General features: G+C 42.7%; 1 protein-coding gene across 1 annotated transcript; it reads right to left on the bottom strand.

The window, feature by feature from the left end:
• Positions 1-19,070: 19,070 nt before the first annotated feature.
• Positions 19,071-22,970, bottom strand: LOC104083402 (guanylin-like). The gene is made up of 3 exons (XM_009586877.1): positions 22,844-22,970; positions 19,666-19,855; positions 19,071-19,338 (listed from the first exon to the last, which is right to left on the bottom strand). Exons 1-3 carry the CDS (start codon positions 22,916-22,918, stop codon positions 19,271-19,273), a joined length of 333 nt encoding a protein of 110 aa, XP_009585172.1. The 5' UTR covers positions 22,919-22,970; the 3' UTR covers positions 19,071-19,270.
• Positions 22,971-25,514: the final 2,544 nt, after the last annotated feature.

Below are 25,514 nucleotides of genomic sequence, written 5' to 3'. Positions count from 1 at the left end.
GAATTTTCTCCCCAACCAAGGTCGTCCAGTCTGGAGAGTGGCACCTGAAGAAAGCCAAGTGCTGTAGGCGGTGGGTGTCCACTCTTCCAAGATGCTTCATTTATGCTCCTTCCAGTACTGGGAGGAAAGCTATTGCCAGCATTCTAGTAGCAAATGGCAAAAGATGCCGAGAAAGGTGCAAGCTTCAGGAAAGACCGGGTGGTAAGTGAGTGGGGACTGTGTAGCTAGCTGGCTTGGATGCAAGGTGGAGGTTCAGCTGGAAACCCATCTGGCAAGAGTGCAGCTGTACCACCAAACAACTAACAGGCACTGCAAATATATGGCCGTGGGGCTGGAGGCCATGCTGTTCACCAGACAGTTCATGTCTATTGAGGTATCAGAGCCACAGCTGAGGAAGGAGATAGATAGGGAATCTCCACCCTCAAACCCATCCCATTGACATCAAAAGTGGGCAATGTTCTCACCTTGTGCAGAACTATGTGTGACTTTTGTCCTGTGATTCCCCCAAAAGTCTCCCTCATTGCTTCCTCTGCCTTCTCTTCACTTAATCATCTTAAACTACACTGAGAGAATTCCTACCATTCCTCAGGATATGCTGCACTCTTTTCAGTGACAACTTAGAAACGCAGAACTCACTGGACCAGTTCAGTAGCAGTCCAAATGTCCAGTGCTAGAGGGCATGCATGGTAGACCAGACACAGTTGGGTCCAGGAGGGAAGTGAGGTTTGAGTCCCACTTCTTCTCTGAGACAGCTTGGTTTCAGAGGATGTCCTCTTTATGAGCTGTGATTGGAAAATACATGGTCTGCACAGATGGGAGGATGCCGGGGATAGAAATGTCTCGGCTCTTTTTCAAAAGAATCCCAGAATCCCAGTGGGGCTGGTGGAAAGGACATCTGGGATCTCCCATCCAACCTCCTGTTCATGGCAGGACTATCAAAGCCCTAGATTAGGGCAACTGTGGCTTTGTCTAGCCAAGTTATGGAAGCCCCCAAAGTCAGAGATCCCCCACCTGCCTAGTGAACTGCCACAGACCTGCACCAACATCTGGGGAAGGAGCTTTTCCTAATGTGCAACCTTAACCTCCCAGGTGGCAATTTGTGGTTTTGGCCCTTCTTATGTTGCTTGATACCACTGGGAAGAGTTTGGCTCTCTTCTCTTTGTAACTGCCCTTCCAGTGATGAACCTGTTGTTGCATGATTGTCCCCTGCCTTTTTCCTCTCCTCTTTACCAGATTAAAGAAGTTCATCTCCCTCCACCTCTCTTCACAGGCCATGTGCCACAGACCCCTCACCACCTTGGTCACCCCTCAGTGGACTCTTCACTGTTTTTACCCAGGTATTACCTGGGAGAGGGGTTGGACATCTACCATTAGATATTGAGGAAAATCAGTTGCCTGGACTAAATCAACTGAATCACAATTAAATGCAGGTACCCAGCTGCAGGGAGACATCAAGCTGCCGTGTATTTACTATTTAAAGCAGATGAATGCTAAGCGGAGTATCAGGATTCAGTGTTATCCCCTCATCCACTGGAATAGGAAAGCAGAAAAGACGCTGATCTGGCCAAATAATACCTCACCATCAGTGGACTGAAAACAACAAAAAAGACCTGCATCATCAATTCTGATTCCAGTGCCTGGTAGTGAAAATCTCCCAGACAGAGGAGCATGCTGAATTTGTCTTTCAGATTCCTGAAAAAAACAAGATAGGCTCCTGGAAAGATCTAAGGCTATTTCTATCTAGACCCTACTTTTTTTTATCAGTCATACAAAATATTTAATGTAAATACATCTTGGCTATGCCATGGGTTTTATAGGCTTTTTATTGCTTATAAACCAAATCACGTCATCATTGGTACTTTATTTGACCCTTGTAGTTAAAATATTACTCAAAGGACAATCACACCTTTGTGTGTTTAGCGTTTGCTGAGTGTTCATTCTGGATCCTTGCATTTGCGTGATTGGTGGGAGTGAGAGCACCATCCAGGGATAAGACCAGTACCATCAAAATTGCTTGCAATAATTTTACATTTTTCCCAGCATAAGCTCTTGACATTGAAATTTCCTTTCCTCAGCAAAAGCTTCATTTTAAATTAGCAAAAACTGTTCTTCTATTTCCTAGGAGGAGGCAAGCCAGAACTTCACCCATATTAAACTAAAAGACCTACGAAATGGTTTTCAGCCTTCACATTTTTGAGCATTTGAGAAGAAGGAAATGTTTTTGCTAGCAAGATAACTTTTTTCCTGCTTGTCTCAAATTTTGCCTGGATTTGAACAAAATAAAGCCTTTAGGAAAAAAAAAAGGGTTAACAGACATTCTGAAATATAGGAAGAACATGGGCAAACCAGGACACGATAATGGCAGGGAAGACAGAGGTTAATGGGAATAGCAGCAGAGAGACACAAAATGACTGGATAGAAGGGATACAGGAGTGAGACTAGAGGCTAATGTGGGTGGGAATTGGGAAAGAAATTATGAGATTAGAATTTTGATAGGATCTAAAGCTGGTTGGTTGAGAACACTGGTAACTAGAACTAGAAGAGAGACCAAAACGATGAGAAATATATAGAAATGGATACCTTTTAAACTAAGATAAAAATATCTTATTATCCCAGAATTTTGTGCTTCAGCAGAATAGAAGGAGAAATCACGTAAGGATCAAGAGAGTCTAGGGGCAGAAATGAAAGGAAAGGAGTAAAGAAAGTTGGGAAAAGAGCCACCTTGCAGAATCTTAGGAGAAAAAAACCAAACAAACGCAAACTCCAAAAATGAAGGGAAATTGGCTGTCAGTAGGAAGAAGGACCAGGACTGGCAGCCCTTGGAGGCCAGTAAGTAGAGTAAAAGGATATATCAGGCAAGGCCTGGAGACTGACGCAGAAATTTGGAAGAGCTAAGCAGAGTGATGAGAAGGGTAAGAGAAATTTTGGGGGAAAGACGAGGTAAATTTAAGGGAGAGCAGGCACAAAAGTCTGTGCATACTATAACAGTGAGAAAAGAGAAAATCCCAGATTACTGATTAGAGTTACTGAAGGACACCATAATACTGAATTACAGAGTAATGAAATGACAAGGGGAATCAGAGGCAGTAAGCGTAAAGTGATGAACATAGGGAAGAGCAACCGTGCTGCAAGTCTCTCAATTAACCAGTGCTTTAAGAAGAAGATCTTGGAATTACATAGTTGATTGAATCTGTCATCTCAGTGCTCAACAGCTGGAAAAAAAATCCAGTTTTGGGAGTTACTAGTAAAGGAGCAGAGGGCACACAGGAAAACATAACTGAACCATTGCATAAATTCAGGGAACAGTAAATTTTACTTTGCATTGCATCAAAGATAGAGCCAAGATGGCCAGTAGTTCTGAGCAAAGCTTGACACATTTTACATGGCTGTAGCTTGACCACTAGCCCTCTGACCAGACCCTGGAGCCACCAGACTCCGACATCTGTGCAAGACTGATCACAGGTATTTAGCTCCTGGGAGAAGTGCATTCATTCTGAAGCTGTTCTAGCAATAAACCACAGGAGGGAATCCTTCCCGTGAAGCACCTTAGTTCAGCAGTTAAAGCTGAAAGAAAGTTTTTTAACTAAGCAGAGGACTGAGGATTGTGAGCCCTATTATTGCTAAGGTGCAAGACTGAGGGTTTTCAGAGCAATACAGACCACACTTTCCTTCCTATGGCTCATAAGGGAAGAGGGTGATGATTTAGAAACAAGAATTCATAGATTCTAAAGCCTAAAAGACCACTCTGCCTACCTAGTCTGAACTTGGTTTTAACATATACTAGAGAAAGATATGCATGTGTTAAGGAAGAATACATTTGTGGTTAAGGAAGTGGATGCAAAGTATGTGTTTAAGAAAGATAAATCAGGCAATACTTTAAATAGCAGACACTCAATCTCCCTTGAAAGCTGCTCCATTATTTAATTACACACCCTAAAAAGAAATTGCGTCTAACTAGCATTTTGTTACACCCTTGACATAAAATCCTCCTTTTTATCACTTAGCTTTCCCTCTGTGCAAATATCCATCTGTGTTAGGAAGTCATCTCTTCTTGATAAAGTAAGTTATAAAATACTCACTATTGCACACTTTCCGTGTACAGAATCACCCTAGTAGGAACAGGTTTGGGAAGAATCGCAAGCTGTGGCAGCAGTAAAGGGAATGCTGTAGTTTGGCAGAACTCTCCGCAGTTGCCAAGAGGGTTTTCTTCACGCTGCTACTCTGTCCCCACGTAAACCCTGTTGCTTCTACCTCTCTTTAGTGCTCGTGTAGCTACTCAGTGAGCTGCACTTGGGAACCAGTTCCACAGAAAGTAACTATTTTTTTTGTCACTGGGTCAACTCCCCAGTGTCTCCGGTCTCCTGCAGAGCTCCACAGGTGGGATGGGAGCAGCGGCTTTGTAATAATTTTCAGAATGCCAATGCAACCTCAAAGCTATGGATGGATAAGCTTTCTTTTTATGTTTCAGGTACTTAAGTTCTTCCCATGCTGAATGAGAAATATGTTTGAAAGATTAACCTTATGGCCATGTTTCTTCTGTGTGTAATGGTTTCTGCCCAGCTAGCAGATAACTATGTCTGCAGGTGAACTGAACTCTCCAACTACTTTATCAGCAAGATCAAAATGAAATCATAAGCTAGTGATGATGGGAGCTTACCTACACTTTTGTAGGTCGTGTATGGATATCACTGGATGAGTCAATCCCACAAAATATAAGATAATGTATATGGAGGTCATGTAGGTGGGTGCCTTCTGGGAAGGGGACCACAGACACATCTGCACATGAAAGGTCACAGTCCATCAAAAGTCTGCTGTTGCCACAGAATGTGGTGTCCAAATAGATGCTTCGCATTGCTGAAAAGTGCTCCTGGCATGGAAAGCAATGAGCACTTCATCCTCTACAGGAAAACGTAAATGTTTTCATTACACAGAAAAACGTTTGGCCGATTTTTGGGAAGGTGTTCCTTGAGAAGCAAGGCGCCCTTTCAGGGATTAGTTCCTGAACAATGTCTTTGCGGCTGAACTGGTGTGAAGAACTTGGATGGAAAACAGGTTACACATGGGTTCCTGGCCTATGTGTCCAAGGAAGGAGAAGCAAATAGGTAAGAAGTATACCTCATTGCATGAACCCACATCTGGAAGGTTTAGGTACACAGCTAGCAGAGAGGTGCTGGCTGATGTCCTTCTGAAGAAGAAGGCTTTTTCAATTCAAAAGGTAACTCAGAAGGAAGAATGTATCAATACAAAATTCTTGAGGTTGAATTAGCAGAAATATGTGACCTGACAGGAGCTAAGGGAATTAACACCTCATTTTCCCTGGTGGGATCCAGCCACTGATGCTGGGCCTGTGCTCACTGATTGCCACAGTGTCAGGTACTTTGCCCAGGTCACCTGTGATGTTCAGTCCCTGGTGTGCTTTCCTTCATCAACAACAGAAATGGGGCTAGCCTGATGTAGACCAAACTTTAACTCAGCTGAACATCAGACCTTCTGATTTTACTCATGGTATTTCTTTCTCTTCAACAACGACGTCATCAGCCACATCTCTGTCATGAATGAGAAAAACAGAGATTGGTCCTCTAGGATGTGTATTATGTGTGAATCCTTTTTTGTGCCTCCAAATGACTGCCAGGTCTCCAAGTCATTCCTCTTGGTACTTAGCTTGTCCCTTGTCTACATGTGACATTTGCCATCCGTGATTTGGGTGATGTAAACCACTTTGATGGCAGGACCTTTACAGACATCTAATGACAAATCTCTGTGAAGTGTGATCTCTCTACGATCTCTACACAAAGGTCTGAAGGCCTCATTCATATAGAAAAGACATCCCCGTTTGACAGGTGTGAGAAGTTTGGGACGCCGTTTTGGAGACCATGAGGATCTAATAGGTGAGGATAGACCCTGCTGTCACTTACTCTTCCTGGATCCCCTTTTACTAGGAGCTACATAGGAGCAAAAAAGGAGGTCCCCAAAGCCTCTATCTAGGGAAGCATCTCTGATCCTTCTGCAAGAGAGGAACCCATGTCAAGCTATGCCAGTGTCACTAGACACCATAGTCAACAGAAAGATAAGCAATCTCCCTGAAGAAGCCTAGCTTTAGAAGGTGTCTGAAAGCAGGCGGGTGAGATATAGCCACCACTGTCTTTTCATTAAGAATAATCTCAGCTCCCAGCAGCACGCAGGGTTTGTGCGACCAGGCTGCCCAGGACTCTGGACACAGGCTGGCTGGGGCCAAGCTGCTCCCTGGAGCAGAGTGCACAGGTAGCGCAGAGGTAACCCGTGGGCTGTAGGCGAGGAACATTGACTAAGGGAAACTGTGCAAGGAGTTGGTGCTGCAGAAAGAAGGGTTCAAGCTATCTTCATAGCAAAAGCGGAGGACTTTGTTAAAAAAAGAAATCCCTGCCACCACAATCACTAAAACCCTTTGAAATCTTTATCCCATATTCTTTCTTTGGGACTTAGCCCTAAACCTCCTTTCAATTTCCTACACCCTGATTTGTCCTAAGCCCTTGTTGCTATAACTAGGAATAGGACAGTTCAGTAACCTGCAGGAGGAGAGCAGAAAGTTCTTTTTTTTTTCTCCCAACTGTGCAATCTGAATCACTGCAGCCCTGCTTTATCATGATCATATAAACATAATTGGTTTGCATGTGTTCTCATGAACAAAGTGTACAGATAAATTTGTGTTGCTTAACGTGGACACTGTTGTTATGCTTATCAAACACGTCCTATAAATTGGAGCAAATTTTTCCAAATAATTAAAAAAGAAGTCACAGAAAGGTATATATTAGTGTTCCCTGTCTTTTTTCGCTGTTAAAACAATGTCAGTCGTTTAACAAGGGAGCCGAAATAGTGCAATGTACAGAAGTTAACAGTTAGATTTGCACATAAACATGGGCAAGTCCTAAACTTCAAAATCAGTCTACAGCTGTCTCAGGTGAGTACATAAAAGCCTGTAGCTTGCTTAAAACCTGGTTACAGAACTGTACTTCTGGCCCTCCTGGGATGTTGGATGAGCACTCAGAACCAAGGCCATGGCAGCTACTGAGAAAATCTTGTTATATTGGAGCAATCCCCAAAGATCGAGTGTACACAAAGTTTGTTCCACCGGCATCTTTCCTTACACAACTATCAGTGACAGGCTTCATTACCAGAGATGTGCTGATGACTACTCTCATCGATTCGTTTGAGGTTGAACTTGGAGATGCAAGTGCACCCATCAATATCTCCCTGCTGAGATGTGGGAAACTTCTGATGCAGAAAAACTAGTTAGTATTCACTTTGATTAGGCTTCCATGTAAATCTGATGAAGATGACTGGGGAAATCTGGACACTGCTGCTGTCCTATACTCTCCAGAATATCTACTGGAGGTGTATTTCATCTGACTGACATCTATTTGGTATCAATGAGACACGAGAATTCGTATTAAAGAAAGCTAGTATGAGTAACTAGGAAAAAAGGACAAAGAATATCTGTGATCAGCTACTAAATGTGACTAAAACGTGATTGCACTAATATTCATGTTATGTTACTCTTCTAAAAAAGTCCAGTCTGCAGAAGACTAGGCATTTCTGCTGGTGAATATATTTACCTTTGAATTCTATTTCTCTCCTATGAGGTAAGTTCTTTGAACTTACTGTTCTGATTTAATGGCTATTGATTTAGTGACATGGGCAATAAAGCGTGATTTATAGCTAAATCATGGGTCCTTCTGATTCACTGGCTTTCATCATAATACTGATTAAACTCTGCCAGCTCTTCCCAGGCAGCACTCACAAACAGGGAAACTTGCTGGGCTTTAAAGAGTTTAGCACTGTGGGGAGGTCCTCAGTGATCCAACCTGTACTGTGGTTAGAGGTAGACTGAGAGGCAGACAGCACGAAGCAGCATGGAAATATTGTCTAGATTCTTTGTAGGATCTGTTCACAGCACTCCTGCATGATTTCTTGCCTTATTCTGCCCTTTGCCCTCTTGTTACGTGTTGTGCGTACTTATTACGTACAGCAATATAGAAATATGATACAGATTTTTCTAACAAGAGCCTTGAGCCAAGAGTTGATTGTCTGTAAAACTCGTACGAGGAGGGGAGAAAGATAGTAGCAGCAGGCTGACGTCTATACTCTCATTAGTGATTGAACATTAATAGGAAATGCATGCAGATGCCACCATTCTCTCATCCAGAAGAGCCTGGGAATGGCAGAGGTAGCCGTGCTGCACTGCAATGGGGAGATGTATCCTGAGAATTTGCTTCCTCAGCTGCCTGGAGTGGTTAAATGGTCATGTAAGGAACATGCTGGGTTCCAAGATTTATCCAAAATCGCAGTTGTTACTGAACAAAAAAAAAAAGGAAGATGGAGATGGGAGCATGTTCCAGTATACGTGTGATGCTATAAAGAAAGATGTGGAGACAACTCCAAGTTGTAGTTAGCAGCTGCTTTTCAGACTTTGAAGTCCGTTCTTAATCTCCCTGTGTGACTTTTTGGCCTTGAAGCAAAAGCTTGTGCAAAAGGTAGTATACGATATGACACTCTTATTACGCTTATGTGATAAAGGCATAATTGCTCATTAAATTTCAAAATGCTTCTGTTGCAGCTGGCTTTACTAGATTGCAGAAAAGGCTTTCCTTCACCTTTCTCCTATTTCCTTCACTGAGGAGCTGCCATTTATTTCTGTAATTTGAGTATTCGAGTCAGGAACATTTTGAAAAGCCACTGGTTCAGACAGAGAAAAGGAATTGAACAGGGTTCCCAGCTCCCACTGGGAAGAGGTTTTACATTCAGGTAGTTTCTAGGTGTTTTGCATGTGTTTACTCCCTTTGGTCACCTATTCCTCAAGGCTAGGTAGGAGCAAAATTGTTAACTTAATCACAATCATTAGGGTCACAAACTTAACTATAGTCATTAACTTAAGACCACATCCTTCCAAGATCACATCTGTCTTTCACCCATGGGCTCGGGGAAGATCATGAGGAACATGGTATGAGAAATAACTGGGGAAGCTCTTCTGAGTAAGTTCTATGTTGCCCAGGCCACCAGCAAGAGGCAATGTTATATTCTACTCTTTTACCATCCCTTGGGTACTTTGTTGTAGATTTGTCACCATATATAGTACATGCTGTCCATGACGCAAAACTCCTGTATCGTGGCCTTGCATGTTAAATGAGCAGAACATCAAACACAAGCATGGACAGTTAGAAATATTTTTTGCACTGATGTATTATTTCACTCTGTTCTGAATTTACACAAGAGGAAGTCTTTTTATGGCTGCTTCATTGCTGCTTGCTCATTATAGGAACTTACTTTATATGTTTACCTAGCAACAACTTCATAACTTTGCATCTTTCTGGAAAAATGCTAACCATACGGAGAAAGGAAGTAGACTGGATTAAAAACATGCTAAATATTTTGAGAAGAGACTTTGTGAGGAGTAGCTAACATTTTCTTGTTGAAAATGCTGCCATTTAGGAGCATGGTGTTGATCTGCTGTGTTATTTTTGGATGCCTCTGAACTATTTCCATTGGGACCAATCAAGTTTAAGATATATTCTCACTGATTCTGTAGTCTAGTCAGCAGGATGGTGATGGTGGTTATGGTAATCATCTGCTCAGAAGTAAATCTGAATCCTCAGAGCTTATAAGGTCTGGCTGTTTCCTAATGGAGATTGAGTTACTGAGCCTTATGGTCATTTGGAAATATGCTGCTATCCGCCTTTCATCTGCACCACAAAGTGAAATGCCTGCCATTCACGAGTGAAACTGTATACATTTACTTACGCAAAAAGGGAAAAAAAAAATTGATTACAGCACCTCACATGTTATTTTTGATCTGGTCGTAGTTCCTTTTCGGAGTGTCTTATGGGCTTTTGACCAGGGCAATATAACTTACATGATGGTGGCCACTTGTTTACCACAGGCACCCTTTAAAAAGCACATGGGAAGGCTGTAGGCTACAGAGGACTGGTTTCAAAGATGTTCTACAGCAGCAATACCTGAGAAAGACTCTAAAACACCTTTGCTTCATAAATGCTCTTTTGACTGTAGCTTTCTGCATATGCCCCTTGGCTGCTTGGTCTCACAGTCTATGTAGGAGTTTTCACTCATAGCCAGAGCCAACCCTTCCTCAGAGCCAATTGTTAGCATCATGCTGTGAGATCTGCTTCCTGACAGTGCATCACAATCCTTTATAAAGCAGGGAAATACTCCTTTATCTCTGTTCACAAATATGAAGGACGTTCAGCTCAAGGCACAGCCTGCAATCCAAATTTCCAAAGGCTAAAATCTCAGGTTAGCCAACGAAAACCATTTTTTGGATGCAGAAGCAAAAGTGGTTGGTTTTCTTAGGCAATGTGTAGTTAGAGTAGCCATCAGCTGAATCTTTGACTGAGTCTCAAGTGGTCAAGCGGTCCCTCCAGAATCTTCCCAGGAGAAAATTTTAGTGGACCATTTCAGTACTAATTTCCATGTCTACCTCATGTTTGTGATTCTTGGGCTAGCTTGCACCCTGGGCTCTTTCCAAAGCAGATACAGTCTGGGACATGGTAAAAGGAGAGTGCCTCCTCACCAGTGCCAGCCGGCATGCATCCTCCAGGCAGTGTGCTTGTTCCTGAGCAGCCCTCACCACAGCACAAGTGAACTTGGTCCTTTTCCTAGACCTGATGCATGCTAGGTGCCTGGGTTATTCGGGTAAGGAACAGTGACATCTGATTGTGTTTATGAAGCTTCATTATGACTACTGAGGTTTCCAGCTTCAGTCTCTCACATGCTGGAGCGTAAAATCTTTTCTTGGGAAGAACAATAGGTCTGTATGATACCCTATTCTCCTTTTCTAGCCCACTTCATTGCCTTCAGAGGCTGTTCAGCAAAGGCAGACGGCTCAGAAGATGATCCATGTGAAAGTCCTCTTCCTAATTCACTGGTTCCCTGTTTTTAGATATAGCTCCCAGATGTATTTGGACTGCAGTCCCTTTCAGTACCAAACATAGTTCCATAACCCCAACTCTGGATGACTACCTGAAATAATGTGAAGCATTTATGATACCATAGAAAGGATATGGTGAACCTCAGCTTAACCTGTGAAGCTCAGTTTGAGAAGTGCTAACTGGAGACAGGAATACTCATAAAAACTTCCTTCAGTTGAATGGAAGGCAGAAGTAATTTGAAAGAAAAGATACTGTGTGTCATCACAAGGTAAATCATTATTTTTGTCTTCAGAAAAAGATCATTTGTTTATCATTCATACAGAAGAAAGCTCAGTGAATGAGACAAGAAAATTTTTTGTATCATAACGCAGTAACTTTTATTACATTGTAAATAGGAGGCAGGAAATTAAGGAAATGATAGCAAGTGGCAGTCCTGACTTCTCCAAAGAGAATGATGTGTTGTAAAGCTCAGTCTAACTTCCTTCTTAGGAAAACATGGGACTATTTAAAATTAAAAAAAAAAAAAACCAGAGAACTTACAGAGATGTTTCTGAATCACTGTAGCAGGCAGGGACTGCTTCATGTTGTGCAACTCCCTTGTGAACTCTTCAACACAGCCCAAATAAACAACTGGATGAAGAGCACAAACCACCTTCTGAGAAGGAAATTATAGGAATGCACATGACGTGATGGACTTTGGATACACAGGAGTTGACCAAACAAATGAAGATTGTTATGAATCTCTTTGAGCCATCTGAGAAATGTTAAAACTGTTGACTAACAAGCTCTCCAGCTTGCAATGTAGTATTGTGTGCCCTCGACCATGAAGAGGTTTCAGTAGTTTGAGGAGCAAAAGTCAAAGGCTGACTGAATATTCTTGAGACACTCACCTGTGTAATCTAAGCTTATATCTAAGGAATGGAGTCTGTCCCTCTGCTTTGGCTCTGGGGCATCACATTCCCCAAGCGCTACTATTAAAAAAAAGAGTAACTTGTGAATCAAAGTATTTCTTAGTGTGATGACAAGTGGCTGCGTGAGTCCTTGGCTAGGAACTGGGCTTCTGAATTAGTTTTTTGCAATGCTGGCCTTTTTCATACAAAAAAACTCAGGTATGCCTGAACTATTGAAGAATGAGGAGAGTTGAGGGGTTTAACAGCCATTTCTCCCCTGCAAGTGGGAGAGCTCTCAGCTTCTGGAATCTGTGAAAAGGTTGAATGGCCTTTTAGATCGAGATGGTGCTCAGGGCCCTGAGGGCACCAATAGGCCTTAATGGCCCTGACCAGTCTCAGCTGGGGTCTCCACCCACACCCTGCCCATGGGCTTCAGTCCTCACCTGAGCTTTGTTTCCACCACAGCCACAGACATGCCTGGGGCCATGAACTCCATTAAAAGGGACCTCAACCCATGGTCTAATTTCCCAGGCTGACTTTGGACCTGTCTTTTTATTATGGACCTGCCTGGCAGTCATGGGGTAGTATCAGCTCCTGGTTACCATCATTGGACCTGAACCTCACCTCCACATTGACTTTCCAGATTGACCTCAGCCCTGCCTTGTCACCATAAGCTCTTTTGATAATCTGGACTTAGCTGAGCTTGGCTGTGACCTCTGGGTCTGCCATGGTCTCCTCAACCAGGGGCTGTGGGGCTGCGCCATGGCTGGTGAGGCCCTTGCCCCACCGGCCATGGTATTCCCCTTGGCTTCCCATCCCTACAAAGCATTGTGATTCAGGAGTCACTTGTAGAACCGAAGTGGAAGAAAAGAATGAACTTTATAATAGGAGGATTTTAAGGGAAAAATAATGGATTTGGAAACTAGAAGGATGTGTGAGGTAACACAAGCCTAGTGGTTTGGTGAAAAATAAAGGAATCAACCTGATCTTTTCTCATAATACAAATTACCCAGTGACATTGCCAGTGAGTCACTTAATTATAGTTCATTTTTCAGGGGCTGAGGTCTTGAAGAAAGGGGTTTGAACTGTGGCTTGATGTCCAGAAGTTGACTATGTCACAAGTAGTTCTTTCTAATGTGGAATTTCATTCAACTTAGCATTTGGGTTATAAACATAAACATCATGAAGCATTGTCAGAGTGCAGTGAGAGCCATCTGCTCCCTAAGGGATGGGGAGGTGGGAGCCAAGGGCCAGTGGGGCACGGGTCTCACCAGCCACAGCGCAGTCCCACAGCAACCTGGGTGAGATGAGCAGGGCAGACCCAAAGACTGGGGTCAGGTTCAACCAAGAGTTCAAATTTTCAGGAGAATTCATGGTGATGAGGTAGGTCTGAAGTTAATTCAGGAAGTCAATGTATAGGTCAGGGCCAGTTTTGGGGCCAGTGACAGTAAAGAGGAGCAGATAGAGCCCCGGGATCACCAGGCAAGTCCATAATGAAGAGACATGTCTGAGCTCAAGCTAGGGAGTTGGTCTATGGGTTGGGGTCCTGATCATCAGGGCCCATGGCCAGGCACAGACATGTGGTGGTGGAGACCAGTACTCCTACAGTACTTCGGCTGTGGTGGAGACCAGTACTCCTACAATATCGCTCAGGCAGGCCCAGAGCTGGACTGAAATGAAGCCCATGGGTAGTGTTGTGGGTGGAGGCCTCAGGTGACCTTGTCAGGGCCATTAAAGCTTACTTAGTGCCCTCAGAGCCCTGACAGATGGCACTAAAATACCTTGAAAATGCAGTGCAGGATCTGCTCTGTGCTCTTTGGAGGGAAGGAGTGCATGATCAGAAGCTTCTTTTCTGTGCCGGGAGTAGCCAGTTATCATGGTAGATGCCCCATCCCTGGAAACATTCAAGGTCAGGTTGGACGGGACTCTGAGCAACCTGATCTAGTTGAAGATGTCCCTGCCCATGGCAGGGTGGGTTGGACTAGGTGACCTTTAAAGGTCCCTTCCAATTCAAATTATTCTGTGATTCTATGATCATTGCCATTCCTTCATAGCTGGTGTGGTGTCCCCCTGTCATATGATGACTCGCTGCTTTTGGCTTGTGCACCAGTCAGCTCCGACATGGCCTGATAACAGAAGCAGCAGATAACAGCTGTATATGGAGCAGTCAAATATTTCTCTATTTGACTTCCAAACTCCCAATATCCCAACAGGGAATGCCTTCAGACCTTTCTAACCCCTGACAATAGTGGACGGACGGGCAGCCAGAACTCTGGCTGGTGGGAGACGTTCAGCTGCTCTGACAGATTGCATTTCAGAGTGAGTACAGAGATGGCTTTCGTCTGTGTTAGTGGAGTGAAGCGAATTTTGCGTTTAAGAGGATGTCTCCTACAGGCATGCCGGCTCTGTTTCTCCAGGCTGAGGATATGCTCAGCACCAATGTTGCAGACAGAAGTGGGAGACCTGACACCTGTGGCTGCAAGGACATGTTGTCTTTCTTTATCTATGCTTCTCTTTCCACCCACGGGAGGTTTCATCATGATCAGATACGTGCGTTGTCTGCTTTCTTCCCCTTTCAGTGCCCTGAGAGTTGGGTTCACATGTAGATAGGAGGAAGAGAGGAGGAGTTTGGAGCTCAGCCCTTGGAACGGGGGCTCACCTCTCCACGTGTGTCTGTGATGTACGACAGATATCCCCTGCCGGACTTCTGTGCTAGAGGAAAGGCCCCTTTCAGTTCTGTCATCTGGGAGCTTTAGAAACTCCCTGTCAATGCAGATTTGTGCTTCTGTTGGCTGTGAAATGCTCTAAACTAGGCAGCAGGTTCCAGCCAGAGTATGTCCCAGGGTCCTGATCCCCTGATGGGGCTGGCCACGCTGAGCAGTGTCTGGCATTTGCCCTCTGACCTACGCATTGAGGTTTCTCTTCCCTGGGGAAGCTCATGTACCTAAGCTCGCAAAAATCTTCAGCCTGGCCCACCAGTTCTCAGCTTTTGTTAAAATAATAAAATTCTGACACTATTTGTGCTCCAATGTGTGCTTAAGACATACCCTGAACCTTTCATTCCTAACCAAAAAGCTTAAACCCCTCACTTTTCTGTGCTAAAAACAAACTGAAACTCTTCTCCAATGCCATAAATGCAGGAGGTGGAACTTTCAGGAAAACCCCAAATCTCAAGAGATAATCTATAAGATCATAGAAGAGAGAACTCCTCAATCTCATGCATACAAAGGAATGTAATACCTGTACCCATTTTTAGTAGTCCCAGGTACAAACTTGGAAGATTCTTCCATTTTTATAGCCCAGCATCAAAATGCATATTTCCTGAGTATTATCTCATAAGTTTTTTTAAATCCAGTATTAGACCAAAATTTAAAATCACATTTTAAGATCAGAAATAGCATAGTAAAATTTGTTCTCAAAGGATGTGAACATGAAACAGGAGTACTAGAAATGTTAGAAGAGCTCATCGCAGGAAATTCATGAGATAAATTCAGCTTTCAATATGAGTTTCCATCTCCTGGTCTGATTACATGTCCATTGGCATCTCAGAGAGCAAAGCAAAGGTGACAATTTCAATTTGCAATAAGAGCCATAAATCAGAAATGAAGCATTGCATACTTCTGATAAAATACACTGTGCAAAGGCAGCAGGTCCAGCCCTGTTACTGGGCTTATCAAATGGCTTTTAGTGTATCTTTGTGGGACACTTGCATGAAATTGCCACTAAAATATTTTCTGAAGGTCAAGAGCTATTAAATTAGGGGGGAAAAGTACTAAAGCTCAAGACTGAATTTGTGTAATAAACTTGCTTTGAACAGGATCCACTCAACTCAGTTATGGAAGGAAAAAAGGCAGGCAGCATTTGAAATCAGTCACAACAGTCTTGAATTCATCTGACACTGCTTAATCAGGGACAGCTTCCCTTACTTATCACCTGAGTATTTTTAATTCTTATATGTTGGCTCTATTTAAGGTCTCATACTACATTTCACATTGGTTTGTGGTTATGGCAATGATCCTGAAAAGGGTCTGTAGGGCTTTTTTTCTGTTGTTGTTGTTGTACAAGTCTATTTACTTCTTAGCATGGACGAGGATACTGGGACCAGTTTATAGCATCATTCTCCACAATGTGTGGACTTACAGACTTCTCATATAAATAGAAAACAAGTTTGTTTTATGTAAAATCCCTTTCAGTGTCAGGGTCCTGTATCACAAAGGTCCTCAAAAACTCATGCTCTAAAAATTACATTTCTGTCCCTTGATAATTCAAAACGGAGAACAAAGGCAATTAGTGTGCAATGGTCTATTCTTTCCTAAGTGACGTCAGTGTGTTTATGCCACACAGTTGTGTTACATCCTTACCTTGAAATGTGTTTTTTCAAAATAGAATAATCACCTGTTTAGAGTTTCTTTATGTTGACCAACAAATTCGAATGAGCTTATATAGCATTTGCTTAACACTTGTTACGTTTCCCAGGTTTCAGTCCAAGCAATCATGCTAAAATTCAGTCTGTTATGCCAATCTACAAAGTTCCCAGCCAGGTCTCTGGGCCATCTCTGTGCTTTCATCTAGGCAGGGATACAAGGTAGTTCTCATGCCCAGACTCTCCTGCCACAAAGGTTGTTTACGGATGTCTGCTATGGCTCGGGACAAGGAGTGGAGCTGTATGGGGAAGCAGTGTTTGCACAGACGCCTGCTCACTGGGCATTGGCAGGGCTTTGTACACACACATCAGCGAACAGCCTAAGTTTGCTTGCCCTTGAACACACTTTGAGGTGAGGCTGTGGGAGGAAAAATAGACTAAAAATATGTTGTTAATCCCAGGGTACCTGACACTTAGCTGAGGATATTGGCTAATGTTACAATTTAGGATGATTCTCCCCTCTACCCTCAAAAGGGGCAATTAGGTGAGATAACTGAGCTGAGCCAGCAGCTTACTGCTTCTGAGCAAAAGGCTGTGATTAGCTGAAGACCTTGTCTTATCTCTGTCAATAAAGGCAATGAAAACTAGAGGATATTTCTTTGAACTTTGTCTTGTTTTTCCTTCATTTGCTTTCTCGTTTTGTGTGTGTTCAGTATGCTGGCCTTGAAGGTGACGCTGATGAGTACAGGGTCAGAACAGGAGATAGCAGCTTTTCTATGTGGAGGAGCACTTCTAGCGTTTGCCATGGGGGTTACTTCTTAAAGCGAATAAATCTTCTCCATTAAAGTAATAACACCCCGCTAGTTAACACACACCCCCCTACAGTGGCTAGTATGTCTCTTAACGCAGCGTTAGCAGTTCAGCAAGTCAGCTTGGGGTTTCTGCACAAGCATGAAGCCTGCAGGACGTTTCCCACAGGCTGTGTGCAGGTGACAGTGGGTGGGTGGCCCAGCTGGTAACCCAGCCTGATGAAATCTTTGCTCTGCTCTGAGCACGCTGTGCCTACAGCCCCAGTTTCCAGAGACTGTTGGGAAATGCAGTCCTCAAAATCTGGTTTCTCTAGTGGGCTTTCCACAGCCTGCTACAAAACTGGAACTCCACTCCTGCCTGTTGTTTCTTGACTTTCTTGGTTTATTTCTTTTATTGTGTGGCCCCTTTCTTCCCCTCCAGGGACACAACCCTCCTTCTGTATAATCCCCCAATTATTAGAAATCTCATCCATCAAGTGCAAAATGGAGGTTTGAGTCCCTCTTTTAATCCCCTTTTTCTGTATGTCAAGACAGTGCTCTACACGCTAGGCCATAATCAGTCTGTGGTGCTCCTATTGATGATGGCAGGGCACTCTATACAAAGGGGCAGAAGATTTGTGGGAGAACACACACGAGGGTCCCCAGTCCAGCCCTCTCACCCCGCTTGAACACTGGCAGCATATCAGCAGGGAGATCTTGGTTCTAGTCTTGTCGCCAGCAAGCCTTCCTTGCAAAATGCATAACCTGTCCTCTCTACATGAGCCGCTCCAAGCTGTTGTGCTAAGAGTTAATGATTTGTCAAGTTAGTTTTAACAGAAAGTAATAAGCCACCTTTCTATAAGCAGAGGAATAACTAAGTTTAAAATAAGCCCAGGCAGTTGTTTTGAGTCATGGAATACAGTTTCCCAGAGGTACCAATTTCAAGGCAGCAGGAAGAGCCTTAGTGCGAGACTCTCTCTTTGGCATCTGCTGTTGGATGTTTTTTGTCCTGGAGTAGTCAATATATTGGATGTGAGGAATTCTTTTCTGCACCCACATAGCTTTTCTGTCAAATGAAACAGGAATTTATACACCTAATATTATTTTTTTCGAACATCAGTTCTGGATTTAGGCACTTGGTTCCTGGGATAAGTGCTTAGCTTTATAGCATTGACAGTCTTTTGAGAACTTGGTTGTTGAGTTGAGGGCACCATATATATGAAATGGAGTTAATAATTCAACAGTTAAAAGCAAAAGGGAATAATTTAAAAGCTATGATGTAGTCTTATGTTACTACGATCCATATAAGGACCACAAATTATGTTAAGTTCAGGACTATATTAACAAGATATCTTTTATTTCAGTGAAGACCCAGACATGGAAGACCTTATATAGGAGAAAAGCAAGTAGGCAAGCAGATTATCACAAAAAAAACCCACCCAAAAACCCAGCAAAAACATAAACAAAAAAACCCCGAATTATTACTAGCTTTTATTTCATATACAGCATATAAACACGGGCAGATCCTTTCTTCACAATCTTGCCACCAATAAATAAAAACACAAGGCAATGTTTTCATTTCAAAGTGATTCCAGCATTGCAGTTTGGGCTTCCTTTCTCCTAAATAGAACTTAATGAACATGAATATCTGTCAAAAGAAGGGAGCTTCCATACAACTATGTAGAAAGTGTTCCTGTGCTCCTCTACATCCATTCCCTAAACTGGCAACATTAGTACAAGTAACAGACTGAGAATTTTCTGGCTATGAAAGTGTTGCTAAACACCAGTAACTTGTCCCCAGGTTCTGTTACAAATATATGCACATGCAGACCTACAGGTAGAGAGATAGTTATTCAACACACTGGAAAGCATGGGCTGGAAAAGATGTTAACGCAGTGCTGCTGGGTGTTATGTGTAAGGGAACCCAAATCACAGGCAGATTTAGATATTAAAAAAAAAAAAGGCTGCAGGAGACTGCTCAGTTTCACCCATTGTGTTCCAATCCAGACAAAATAGCGGAAAATGAAACCGTGCCCAGGACATTTTTATTCCAGTGTGACACAACTCATGCAGAACTGAAACCTCTCAGATGAGGTTTACAGTCTCCTTATTGCCAGAACTGCACTGCTGGTGGCACCTGATCCGACTACTTCAGGACTACCTCTGGTATGTCTACATGAGCTAGCAGCTCCAGTTTGACTGTAGTGAAGATGGAGCCCAAATATTGATTTGTGAAGGTATGTGATCTTGCAATATGAATGCACAAACTTCGTAGCTTGACACATCTTCCTTGGATTGTTTCATCCTTAATCAAAAGCAACCAGCGCAGGCAGCATTGGCACAGATTTCACACAAATCATCTTCTTGGACAGCCAGGTCTGTTAGAAAGAAAAGAGAGGGTTTCAATGAGATGGCAAGGGAATTTCTTGGAGAGCAGAGCCACATATCAAGGGATTTGGAGACACCCTTCCCTTCCTGTTTTATGAGTTTTAATGTTCCTTGAAGTTATTACTGGTATAAGTAAAATTAGTTCTTGCAAAAATAGTCCAGCCCTTGTAGGAGGGGTAGTAGAAAGGTAGCATGGACTCTCTCAGCTGCTTTAGAAGTGACACAACAGTAATTACGTTTCTTTGCCTGCTGTTATTTGAATGTTTAAGGTTGAAAAGTGTGATAAAAATGGCGACTATGCAATATGAGCTACATACTCAGCCTCTCAAAAATCGTGGATGCATCTTCTCTTTTGCACACAGATTGGAACTCCTCAGGGAGATCTTTTTCATAACATGGAGAATAGCTAGCCTTTGAAACCACCATGCGAGGGTTAATGTTTCTGTTCCCATCCATAAGCTCCTTTAGCTTCTTCACGGACTCAAGGGAGAATTTCAAGTCTCCATCCTATGTAGACAGAACCAGAAAAAAAAGGTGTCAGGAAGTCAGTCCTTAGACAAATCCATTCCATTTCAACCATAAGCTCTCCCAAAAACTATACTACAGGGAAAAGACAGAGTTGAAACAAAGCCTAGATAAAATCGGTGCTGACTGAATGCAAAATTATCAGCTCTTCGAGGCAAAGACCTTTTAGAGCAGCAGTGAGACTTGGCTGGCTAGTCAGAGCTTTTGTTATTTATCACAGTGGATGGAGGCAGAATTAGTGCATTTCTCACTCCCATGAGAGAGACCATAAAATCTGGGGTCAAAAGATACAGGCTGGGAATCTTCAGCCTAGAAGAGAGATGACTGGGCAATATGTGGTAGAGATTTACAAAATCATGAGTTAAATGGGGATTTATTTTGTTCACTCTTTCTTCTAATACACCAGTAGAGAACTTCAAGTGTTGGCTGTCATGTGGCAGGCTCTAACCACACAAAAGGAGCTATTCCTTCACATTACACAGTGTTAAGAGCTGAAATCCCTCACCCAAAGGTACTGTGGCAAGTTCCCATTAATTTAATACTTGTCCACACAATTAATGGAACACAAATTATTGGCAGCATAAATACGACACTCTGACTCAAAGCTCATACCAAAAGCTTCAGGAGGCCGGGACAGTACTCTGGGAAATATTACTCCATGGTTTAGATTGCTAGACCCTGTGCATCTGTTAATGGTCATTCCCTCAGGCTCAAGTGAATTCCTCTGTTGAGGTCATAAACTTAAATTGCAGGTGTTGCAACTGTTAAGCTAGGTGCGTAAAGTCTGTGTATGTCTGCAGACAATCAGAGTTTGGCCTATAAGAGAAATAAGCATTTCAAATTGATCTTTAGCATGTGTTTTAACCTGGTTTAATGACCAACATGTAGTCAGTAGGATGACCAAGTAACACCTGCTCATTCAAAGAAATAAAGTGAAGTGACTCTGATACAGCATGAGACCAAATATTGCCACTTGTTTCATAGTCTCATGAGCCCAATGTTGAATAGTGTGAGATGGGAGGGGAGGGTAGTTGGTTTTGGTTTGTTGTTTTTTTTACAGAATCACAGAATTTCGGTGTTAAAGAATTAAAAAAAACCCAACCAGATAAACTCTGGACATGCATTTACTTAACAAAGTCAAACCTCTTTTCTACTTGCAGTCAGTTTATGATTTTACTCAGGTTAATTTGTCAGTCATCGTTGCCTATGAAAAATTAACTTTTCCTGTATAAATGCAGTTCTAGATTCAGCTATTGGTCACAGACCTCAAAAGCAGAAAACAGAGAACTAAAAAAGGATGGATTTCCACTGGTACAGTTTCGGAGAAACCAGAAAGTAGGAATGAACCCTGAGACGCGTATGTCCTGGTGACAAAAAACAACAAAGGAACAACAAAAAAACAAAACAAAAACCACACCACTTCAGACAAGAAAGATATATTAGAGAGAGCTCAATCTTCCCTCCAAGGTGAAAGTGCATACAGTGTTGCTGAACTAAGAGATTTTATCACAGAAATTGTGCAATCCATCTCTGTAGTTTTTATTTTTACTCCACACCTAGCAAATAATCTTCCTCCAATTTCCATCGTATTCGTTCAAGATCTGTGATGGAAAGTGTCGAGATAGCGATAGTCAGTCTTCAAAAACATGATATGAAGTCAAAGGAACTTCACTTCTGCTTTGCAAGACATTTTGTTAAATGAACAACTTCTGACATATTACGGGAGAGGGAAGGGAAGTCTTGGGAAGAATTTCGGAAAACAAGAGCATAAGCCAACTTCGTGCACTAAATAATTAGTCAGACCTTAGGGACCTCAGGTAGTCTAAGTGAAAGGAGTGCAACACACATGCAGAGTACACTGCACATATATTGGGGAAAATACAGATTAATGAGATAAGAATTCAAACTACAAAGAGGAGCTAAAACTCCAGAGCTGCACCTTCTACACTTTTACCCAACCTAGAAACAGCTATTCTTGTTCAGGGTTTTTTTTTTAATGCCTCCAAGTGGAAAACTGAGATTTTTTTTCATTAAGTAGGAAGCTATCTGTTCCCCTGCAGACTCTAAATGTTAAAGAATTGTTTGGAAGAAAGGAATAGCTTAAATCTGCTATCTCTGGATATCTCTGACATCCAAAGGAGAAAAAAAGGGTATTTCAAGGCACAAAGATAGTACCTTATCCCTGGAAACCTACTGCGCACATATATAGAGTGTCAATAATTGTTTAAGAAATATTAGTTCTCTTGGGACTCTAAGGAAGTTATTTACATTGCAATCAAACTTAATTCTCCCAAACCATTTCCAAAGATGAGTGCAGACAGATCCAACACACACAAGTACAGACGAGAGCACTGAAGTGCCTTCTTAACTGCCTCCATGTTGCATGTAGTATCAGTCATAGGTGCTGTGTATTCTGGAAAATTTGATATAGCCTCCTCATATAGCTTATCTGCCTATTAATATTTCATTGGATCCAGCTAAGCATTTCTTTCACCTTTTTTTATATGTGACATGTGTGTAGGCTCCATCACATAAGCTTGCAGATTATTTTCATAAAGAACTTCCTGCCTAGAAGCAGGTGAGACAAGACAATTTCTCTTTTGTCACATCTTGTTTACATCATTCTATAAAGTTAGAGGTGTCCCCAGTTCTTGCAGCTTCACAACACATGGGGTTATGTGCAAAAGAAAACTCTGGAAACACAATGCCTCAGTCAGCAAGGGATTTCAGAGCAGTGATATGGCTGGTGAAGTTAATTAAACCGCAACAGCATGTTAGTAATACCTGAAGCATTTTACGGAAAGAAAAACTGAACCATAGGGAGATGAAGTTTGATATCAAGCCAGAGTAAAGCAAAAATTCAGGTCTATTCGTTTAGTTCAAGATTCCTGTTGCAGCCACAACACTTCACATAATATCAGTACTTTGTTGAACTTGTAATACCAACAAATTAAAGAGCAGATAACTCACCTGAACATAGACAGCCTGGGAGATGTGCACCAGTAAAAGGACTGCAAGGACTGTAAAGGAAAGAAAGCCCTTCATAGTGCCTGCAAAGTATAGCCTTTCCTAACCTGATTATATTTTATTTTCTCTGGCTTTGGTCTTTCTCTGCCTTTCTTTTGTGTCTCTCAGTCCTTAGCACTCAGACAGCCTAGCAGTCAGAGCTTTATGCTCCCAGTGCAAAGCTGGAGCTTTATAAAGACTTCACACAGCATTTGCTTGGTAATCCATTAATCTAAATTCTTTATTGACATATAATAAACCCTCAGTGGACTATCAGTTATCTACTCATTAGCAGAGTAGGCTAGTCACACCCAGGCAGATCCTGGGGTTTATGAGTCTCTCCCACTTTGAGAAACCGGCCATGACACAGGCAGGCAAAACATTCCAGCCTACAATAAATAAACAGTAGAGACTGATGTAACGCAACATCTGAAACTCGGTCTCCATATGGGGAATGTACTCAGGTTTCTGGCCACTTCCCTCAGAGCTGTGAGAATGAAAGAGATTTGGAAGGAGACAGAAAAAAAATTGATCTCTTGCACTGATTGCTGGCCAGTCAGTTCCCTCTTCTGGGGATTCCAGGTACTAAGACGGTAGCAATGGACCGAGGCAGATGAACACAGGCTATGCATGTATATGACCAGATATAAGATGTCATCTTGCTCCTGCTTTTTGCACCACCTAGTTAAAATGCACGCATTAAAAGGCACAGGGATTGTCCTTAAGGATAAAGGCTGCCACGAATCAAATCTATTTCTCTGTGACGTTCAGTCTTATCCAGAAACATGGTAATGTCACACAGATAGAGAAGCATCAACACGCCTCACTCAGCTCAGTTCTGCCCATCAAGCGCAGGTCCTTCAATCCGTAAATTATTTCTGGCATATTGTGGCTTCAGCGTAACAACAGACACCATGCCAATCTTCCTGATACCAGCAGAACGGAGGAGGGCAACAGTCTGCCACTAAGCAACTTTCTCAAATCTCAGCAACGTTTTATGCCAGCAAAGGCTCTTGTTCTTACTGTATTCCAATCTATTGCTAAGATTCCAGTGAAAACCACCATGCTGCTTGGTATAAAATTCCAGAAACTAAAGCAACCTGGAGTTCCCAGGCAGTGGGCTTGTAGGGAGGGAATGGGACTTCTCTGGTTCAGTATACCCCAAAAACTTCAGTAAAGCTGAAGCTACCCCTTAGCTGACAGTAAGCTGGCTGCCTACTGATATACTTTGCTTCTCTCCTCTCCGCCAGTCCAGTCTACTCCTTATCCACAAAAATTGAACCCCTAGAAGCATCTTTATTACCACAAAATGAGCTTGCTTTCTCTGCTGTTATGCTTTCTCTGCTTTCTGTGCTGCCACGGCCAACAGCTGACACCACTTGCAACTCCAGAACAACTCACGCCTGTGCCCTTAATTACTCTAATATTCGTCAAGGGTATAACAGCAGAGGGTATAGCAACAACCTCCTCCTAGAAGCTTTGCAGAGGTGCCACAAGAGACAGACATGCCTAGAATCCAATTAGGTGAAGCCAAGTGTAGGGAATAAAAAGGTATATTGAGAGGCATGAAAGAGGCGATTGAAACCCTACCTCCCATTACATACTTGGTTCCCAAAACTGCTGGGTCAGGACACACATTTCATCAGTGTCATGCTTGACATGCTGATGGCATGCCATAGTGGAAAATCCCAGTGCTTTCTGACAATCAGGAGGTACACACTCTCTCCTCCATCTTTTAAAAGCCTCCAAAGAGAATTATGGCTGGCTTACACTTTTTTTTACTACTTTATCTAAGACTTACGTCAAGCTCTGATACCAGTTTTGGTCCACTACTCCACACCCCTCATTTCTGTCTTGTTTAGACAATATTAAGATAATATCGGTTAAGTTAAACCCTTAAGTGGCACTGTTGCACTTTATTGTCTGGATTCATCCAGTCCACCTAAAAGTTTTAAAACCCAAAAGTTTTTCCAAGGACCTGGAAAAAAAGGACTCCCTGTCAAAACTCAGATCATGTGTCTCCCCTGTTTGGTGTCCTGTTCCCAACTGATGGGAATCACTTATGCTTTAGAGAAAATGGGGCCTTTCCTCAAAATAGTCATCAAATGCCTTCACCTGGAGTAAATGCCTTCACCTGGAGTCTTAAGAGGGCTCCCAGGTGGTATCCCCCCAGGCATAAGCAGGGATGATGGGGGCACACATCTAAGCAGATAGGATCTTTAAGAAGAAACAGAGAGGCACCTAACCAAAGGCAGGCTGAGAACACGCACACTTGGCCTGTCCAGGGTGACAAAATAGTCATCAAATGCCTTCACCTGGAGTAAATGCCTTCACCTGGAGTCTTAAGAGGGCTCCCAGGTGGTATCCCCCCAGGCATAAGCAGGGATGATGGGGGCACACATCTAAGCAGATAGGATCTTTAAGAAGAAACAGAGAGGCACCTAACCAAAGACAGGCTGAGAACATGCACACTTGGCCTGTCCAGGGTGACAGAAGCAAACATACTCGCTGTGGGAACACGAAGATCCCTCCAGGTGGCATCTGGAAAACGTCCATTTCTCTGCGGGCTATGATACAGAATCATAGAATGGTTTGGGTTGGAAGGGACCTTTAAAGGTCATCTAGTCCAACCTCC

The sequence above is a fragment of the Fulmarus glacialis genome, unplaced genomic scaffold (assembly GCF_000690835.1).
Source record: "Fulmarus glacialis isolate BGI_N327 unplaced genomic scaffold, ASM69083v1 scaffold3221, whole genome shotgun sequence".
Taxonomy (NCBI): Eukaryota; Metazoa; Chordata; class Aves; order Procellariiformes; family Procellariidae; genus Fulmarus; species Fulmarus glacialis.
Note: the sequence above shows the minus strand (reverse complement) of the source record. Positions and strands in the feature narration are given on the sequence as shown.